This window comes from Megalops cyprinoides, chromosome 12 (assembly GCF_013368585.1).
Source record: "Megalops cyprinoides isolate fMegCyp1 chromosome 12, fMegCyp1.pri, whole genome shotgun sequence".
Taxonomy (NCBI): domain Eukaryota; kingdom Metazoa; phylum Chordata; class Actinopteri; order Elopiformes; family Megalopidae; genus Megalops; species Megalops cyprinoides.
The window spans coordinates 13,923,277-13,930,777 of NC_050594.1; the positions used below are offsets into that span (position 1 = coordinate 13,923,277).

At 44.4% G+C, this 7,501-nt stretch overlaps 1 protein-coding gene across 1 annotated transcript; it reads left to right on the forward strand.

Annotated features, from left to right (window-relative positions):
* Positions 1 to 4,591: 4,591 nt before the first annotated feature.
* ptafr (platelet-activating factor receptor) lies at positions 4,592 to 6,556 on the forward strand. Its single transcript, XM_036543075.1, has 2 exons — positions 4,592 to 4,678; positions 5,216 to 6,556. Exons 1-2 carry the CDS (start codon positions 4,664 to 4,666, stop codon positions 6,290 to 6,292), a joined length of 1,092 nt encoding a protein of 363 aa, XP_036398968.1. The 5' UTR covers positions 4,592 to 4,663; the 3' UTR covers positions 6,293 to 6,556.
* The last annotated feature ends 945 nt before the right edge of the window (positions 6,557 to 7,501 follow it).

Sequence of the window (7,501 nt, forward strand, 5' to 3'; positions counted from 1 at the left end):
CAAGATCGTGGTGGCAGAACAGGCAGGGCCAAAAACCAGGAAGGCAGGCAGATCAGACAACCAAGGCAGGACGGCAGGCAGGGACGAGGTCAGAGGACAGGCAGAAGTCAGCACAGGATCAACAGCACAAGTAATCAGGCAGACACACAACAGAGGAAAAACTGAGACGAACTAGCAATGAGACAGAGACAAGCAGGGTATATAAAGGGCTGGGCTGACAAGGAGATGGGATGCAGGAGGGCCAGCAGGCAGGTGGAGGCAATCAGGAAATCAGGTGGGCGGGGACAGGGCGGAAAGTGGGGCAGGGCCGGAACACATGGGAACTGTAAACAAAAGCACATGGACGACACTGACAGACAGGGAGAAGCACAAAAACAACAGTTTGGGGGCCGAAGTACTGACAATATGTGGCAAATTTATAACAATGTATGTTCTCTGTTTGGAATTATGTAGTTATTATGTAAAACAAATTACAGAAAAAGACACCACCCTGCAGAAAGAGATACATATGATTATGAGAGTAATTAGGTCTGTTACTGGCCCGTTTTAATGAAACCAAAAACAATCTCACAAAACCTCTGGTGTGAAGACCTTCTGATCAACATTGGTGTAGTCTTATCTGCATATCTGCCTGCTTTAGGCTACATGAGCTCTACAGTGGCAGTAGAAGCTCTAGCTATTAGATGGCTAACTGCTTGAGTATGTTGCTTGTTATATAAATTTTTTAGAAGTGAATAAAAACTGCACCAGATACCATTATGTTTTTGGTTATGTTTGAACTCTCAGATCTTCTCCTAGTCTGAAGTGAGATTTGGGGTTGGCTGATGTGACGGGCTTGTTATCACTTGTTTTCAGAAGAATCTGCTCAGTGTAGATGCCACAGCGGACTTCCTGCTGTTAGCACAATAACCACAGCTATATGAGGTGGGAGCTGAATCTATCACACACACACACTGCACTGCTGTGTATTTAAAAAAAACCTCATAAACCAGTGCCTCTGCACAGGTACTCTGTGTGTGTGTGTGTGTGTGTGTTGCATCAACATGCAGGGGTTTCATAAATTACATTCATATTTTTGTAACATAATCTACAGGTTAAAACAGGCCCCATGTTAATCATAATGCATTTACAATCACATGCATGACTGCACAGATGCATGGGCACACACACACACACACACACTCACTCAAGGTTGATTTTTACCAAAGATATTTTGCAAATGCCCTGCATTTCACACTGATCGTATCATTGGCAAGGAAATGATCAGTTTTATCATGTTTACAATGTAAGTGTGTTGGGTGTGAGAGAGATGATAAATAAGAGATATCTGGATAGAGTGCTACATGCAGCAATAAAACCCACAATAAGCCTAGTTACCGATTAGCCAGGCCAGAGGTCAGGGGTGGGTAGACTTTCTGGTAATATAATCCAGGAGAGTGGTACTCAGACTTTGCCAGCTCAGAAGCCACATTGACAATATATATATATTTTTTTTTTTGGAAAGAACCACATCACAAAAATATGCCTCCTCACCCAACCTTTTAAACAAAGCTAAAATAATAAAGCTACTAACAGCCAATTTCCGTGGAATGACAAATCATAATCATGCAGTGTTATGTAATTCACATTTTTATTTCAATAATACTTGTTACTGCTCACTGGCGATCACCACAGTCATAACTTCAGCTGCAGATCCTCTCCCTCACCACTTCTCCACCTGTTTATGGTTTCAACCTTTCATCAGTTCATGGCTGATTTTCAATGATGCTGTTGTTGGGTTTTCACTGGTCTTGACGTGAAAATACGTTTTCTGTAGAGATCGCTGTTGTTTGAGTCTTTTAAGTTTTTTGGTCCTTACTCCCCCTCCCATAGGAAAATCAGTACTGAACAGTGCGTGTTTAGTCTCATGATGCCGCTGTAAATTGGACCTTTTGAACTGCAAAATTGTTTTATCACAAGTGCACTTGCCCCCACCACTGGACACAAAGAAAAATTCCAGTTCCCACTCCTCTTTGAATGTCCTGTACTCCTCTTCGTATTTGTATTTTTTGGTTACTTTCGCCATTTTAGATCAAAAGGCTGACAAGGCCAAGGGGCTATCCTCTTTGTAAAGTGTCTGAACAGGTGGGTTTAGACTCTGGGCTAGAAAATGAAGAGCAAACAATTTCACATAACGGCTCCTTGTGGAAGGCGGTTTTGAGTCTTGGGTATCTTGCTCCATCTAATAGCACCAGAAAAATGGCTCACCAAATTCTGACAACTCCCACTCCTTATGTTGTGGTAAATGCCTAATGGAAAAAGGGGGGCCGTTGAAACATTTGAGACGAAGGCTGGTGGCAACTGAGGTGTTTTGCAGGAGCAAAATCTCAGTGGTAAACATGTAGTGGTCATACAAGCTTGTGGCCACACAAACCTGGTGGTTGGAAGTTGGAGGTAGTACTTTAATGTTTAATGCACCTTTTGACAGCCCTTATTCCCTTTGTGGTAACGTCTCCCACAGTGGCACGATAATTAATAGATGGAACTAATGATTCAGTATAAGCTACTGGTCAAACACCACTGAATTTCAGAATAATAGGAATAACGATTCGGAAAAAATACATTCAGAGTATACATTCTAGATGTATGTAAATAAAATGCGTCTTGTTGGACTTTGTTTCATCTCAGGATTTTTACTTTTGTGACCCTCCTTCCAGGGCCAGCTCCCCAGATTCACACACCATCACCAAACTGTGGGAACCCCTGCTATAAATGAAATGCATATCCGGGCCAACAGTATGGGTTACAGGCACCATTTTCTAGTGCAGTATTTAGACAATACTCATTAAAGAGCGGTAGGAGCGTCTCTAAACCCAGCCTATTAAAATGTGTTCCTAAAGGACACGTAAACCTATTGATAATAACTCCGCTACACTGTTCTTTTGTTATATATTCAAAATACATTCTACTAATTTACTAGCAGTGGTAAAACGCAAACACGGCTAAGGCATTATGTCATGGTTTTGCACACAAAGTTTAAGCGGCGATAATTTAACCATCGATTTCCAAAACAGTGGTAGGCTGACCTCAGTTCATGGCCAGACCATGACCGTGACAGTAATCCTGCCTGGGAACTTGGTTACTATAGGTGTGCTGAATATGAGCGAAGGCATAATCAGATGCTCAGAGTCTCTGTCTCTCTTTCTTCCGAGGACACTTCTTGTCCCAAACTTCCTCTTGCTTTCCTCCACAAACTGTGCCAAGCGCAAGCATCGTTCTTAGTCACAGTAAGTTCACAAACTTCTTTTTTTTTCAGCGCTAATATTTCATCACTCTTAGTTCCACTTTTACAACGAAATGAGTGTTTTCTCAGGAATCAGTTCCTCCCGCGAGAGTTGCCCAGCTGTCTAACATTACTCAAAGTAAATATAAGGTCTCTCTGTGGTCTAGTATCTAGTATGAAATGTACTAGTCAACTGCCGGTTTACCTGTCCTTCAGATTGATCAAACCGTTCGCTGGTGAGTGATTGTTCCATGGCAAATAATGATAACAGCAAACTGGAAATTGCGCCAGCTGATAACAGAAGTTACGCATTTATAAAAGTTGCTAGAATGACATTTAAACCGTTGTGCACGGTAATATTAATTTATGTAATGTATTTATGGTCAGTGTACAATTAAATTTCATCCGTAACGACAAACAATCAATTTCATAATCAACAATCATTTAGATAGTGTAATATGTCGTAAAATGTATTTTATGTACCTTACGGGATTCACGTGACTCGTTGTATTGCAACATTTTAGTTTTTCCTATTGCGCTTACAATCTTGAGTCATTCCTCGTTTTTTTCCTTAAGAATTTCGACAGGTTACTTCTGTATGTGATGAGTCGTAAAACCACATTAGCAGCAGCACTGGCATTGGTTCAGGACAGGCGTCAAGCGTGCGGATGTTGCATAGTCTAGCTGCCTGAATCAGCGCGCAGTTGCTTGAAGGAGTACACGCAAAAGCTGGGGCAGCGTATCCAGTTTCTGGTAAGGATTGTTTGTAGTTTTAAAATACTAGAAAACATTTTAATCGGTGTTTCTCTTTGGTTGGTGTTCGTCCTGTACAGCTAATACTCTCTGCCATATTATCCTACATTAATGTAAAATGTAAGTTTTATCAGGAATCACATCAAAGGAAAACGAAAGCTAGAAGGGTACGGAGCGAACAGAGGCACCTTCTTTTCCAGGAGCACCAGATGCCCCTTATCAACTACCTCTCAAACTGCCACATTTGTATTTCATCTTAATTAAAGGCAGCCTGGCAGTCTAGGTGTTTATTCAACACCTTGTGGTGTTTCAGCTCAATTAACGGTTCTTAATTTAAATTGGCAAGCTGGCGGCCAACAGCTTTCACATATGAAGAGCAGAACTGAGACAGAATTAATGTTTACGTTCTTTTATGTAATTTGAGAAGTCCAGCTGATGTGAGCTAATGGTTGCATGTGGTTTGCTCTGAGTGCTTTTATCTAATGTTCTCTGATGAAAGATTGCCTTCCTCACAGGGAGACCTCTTCTCTGGCACGTCTTTTACAATCTTTTTTCTGACTGGAAGGTGCAGAAAAAAACAGATCCCTGCTGAAGCACGAACCTTTCTCTGAACTTCCAGTGTGTTTTGGAAAGCAGGTGTCTGGCATCATGACTGTAACCGAGGTAAGCGTATTTCTTGTCGCCATTGGCTGTGAGCTTTCTTGCCTTCAGCTTCTGCTCCCCGATGGCTATATGATATTGATAATTTGTATCTGTGGAGTTTGTAATAATGCCACTCAAACCTAGGAAAGAGGCTGCAATTTAGTTAGACGGGTCAAGTCTGCTGTGTCCAAGGTGGGGTGGTGGGAGGGGCACTTCCCAAAATGTTCTGTGGTTGTCTGTTTTTAAGTAAGAGTCACTCAACTGTTGTTAAATGATCATACATTTTATAGTGTGACTAGACAGTGGAGCCACAAGCGAACAAAGAATTTTTCCAAATTCCACTGTACGGCAGGCTGATGGGAAGGGGGTACATGGGTACAAGACCCACCAGCTGGAGGGCATCGTTCTCACTACTGAAAGAGAGCCTTTCAAGCTTTTCCATCAGAGAGGCCTGTCCCGCTTTGAGTCTGGCCCTCCTTCAGCTCTTGTGCTTTTCCTGCTTCCCTGTGCGGGCAAAAGCGGCTCACATTTATTCACGATTTGCTGTTGCTGTTGCAGAATGGCAGTTCTGAAGACAACAAATTCCTGGATTCTGAGTTCAGGTACACCCTCTTCCCCGTCTTCTACAGCCTGGTCTTCATCCTGGGGCTGACGGGCAATTGCTGCGCCTTGTTTGTGCTGCGCAAGATGCGCGAGGCCAAGGCCATCAACGAGATCCGGATCTACATGACCAACCTGACGGTGGCCGATCTGCTCTTCGTGACCGCCCTGCCGCTCTGGATCAGTTACTACAAAGAGCACGGGCACTGGGCCTTCTCAGACGCCCTCTGCCGCATCACGGGCTCCATGTTCTTCATCAACACCTACTGCTCCATCCTCTTCCTCACGGTCATCAGCTTCAATCGCTACTGGGCGGTCACCCAGCCGCTGGACGCGGCGTCGTGCGACCACAGGCGACGGGGCATCGTGGTGTCTGTGGTGATCTGGGCCACCACGCTTTCAGCCAGCATCCCCTACCTGGTCTTCCCTGGCATCAATGAGCACAATGAAACTGGCGTCAACATCATACGCTGCTTCGAGGGCTACCAAAACGAGACGAAGGAGCAGAAGTGGTGGGTCGCTAAAACCCACTTCGTCATCATTGGATTCTTCGCCCTGGTATTCCTGCTGGTGGTGATCTGCAACCTGCTGATTGGCCGGACGCTGATGCTGCAGCAGATGAATAAGGCCGGGAGGCAGGGCTGGAGGCTGAAGAAGCACGCCCTGTCCATGGTATGCGTGGTGGTGGTGGTGTTCGTGGTCTGCTTCGTGCCCCACCACGTGGTGCAGGGCCCCTGGACGATGGCCGTGCTGGGGCTGACTCACTGGGCGGAGGACACCCAGCAGTGGCTGAATAACGTCCACCAAATCACGCTCATGCTCATGGGCCTCAACTGCCTGCTGGACCCTGTGGTGTACTGCTTCGCCACCAGAAAGTTCCGCCGGTACATCTGCGACCACTTCAGGAAGCTTAGCAGGGGCCGCATGTGCTCCAGGTACACCGCCAGCACGCGTGCCTCCATGGACTCCCAGCAGCACAACCAGATCATCAACCAGGTCCAGCTCAGGTCTATAGAGGATGCACCTAAGTGGTAGAGCACAGGCTTGCGTCACGCGCGAGAACCGGCCACCCCTCACTGAAGGAATGATGCCATTCTGCTGAAGCTTGTTCTCACTGTCTCAAAGCTTGAGCATCACAGTGAATCCCCTATGAACAGACACATGCATGCTCACAAACGCACGCACGCACGCACTTACACTCCACAGAAGACAGACACAACTTGATGAAGGGAGAGATACAGGGATACAGGGTGGACGTGAGCCTGTGAGCGTGCCCCGGGCGTCCTCTGCCAGTCACAAGCGCACAGTTTACACAAGTGGGAGTACACTGTTTGACTTCCACGGAAGTTGCTGGTCATCTAAACGCTGTGGACTCCTGATTAACTCTGTTTGCTGTTGCTCCGTTTGGGAACATCTCAGTGATATCATGTCATGTCATGTAAGAAAACCGTGTGATAAGGGTGGTGTTTCGGGCTGATCTTGTGTCGCTAATGTTACATCATTCACTCTTCCTGTCTCTGGGAGAGGCAGGAGGTAAAAGCAGAAGTTTCTTCAGAGGCTGGTGAACTGCTCCTTCCATATGCAAACCCCACTGGCTTTGCAGAAGCAGCCAAAGCTGTTATCATGTCGGTCAGCGACAGGTCAAGTGACTCGATTTTGCATATATGTAACATTTCCATTTTGATAAAATATTGCACTATTACCAGGAACATGATGAAATATTAGGTGAACATGTAAAATGAACAGAAAGGGAAGTACAGACAGTGAATAATGAAACTCGCATACCTTTACGCTATACTAGTCTGCTTTGTTTAATCATGTCGGGTCTTGTTGTTAACATTTTGATATTAACCTGCATTTTGGTTAAATAAATCCAGTTAGTGTGGAGCAGTTATGTAGGAGGTTCATTACTTAAATTGTGGTTATACAGATGTGAAAGTTTGGAGTGTGTATGTATCTTGACTGTTTAGAGAAGAATGACAGAAGAATGACCACAATGTTATATAAATCTGTCTGTTTCAAGCAGAAGCACGAGTTTACTGATATTGATGTTTATGTGGTAAAACTGCTCCATCAGACAATGAAAATCAACCAGATGTAGCTAATTTAGCGTAAGTAAATTAATCAAGAGTCAATACATTTGTAATGAAGGCTGTTATGTCGCCTGCCATTTTTTTAAATTGTTTAATGTATGCTTATAGAAATAGTCTGTGGTTTTACGGGTTATGTGTTGTATTTTAAAAT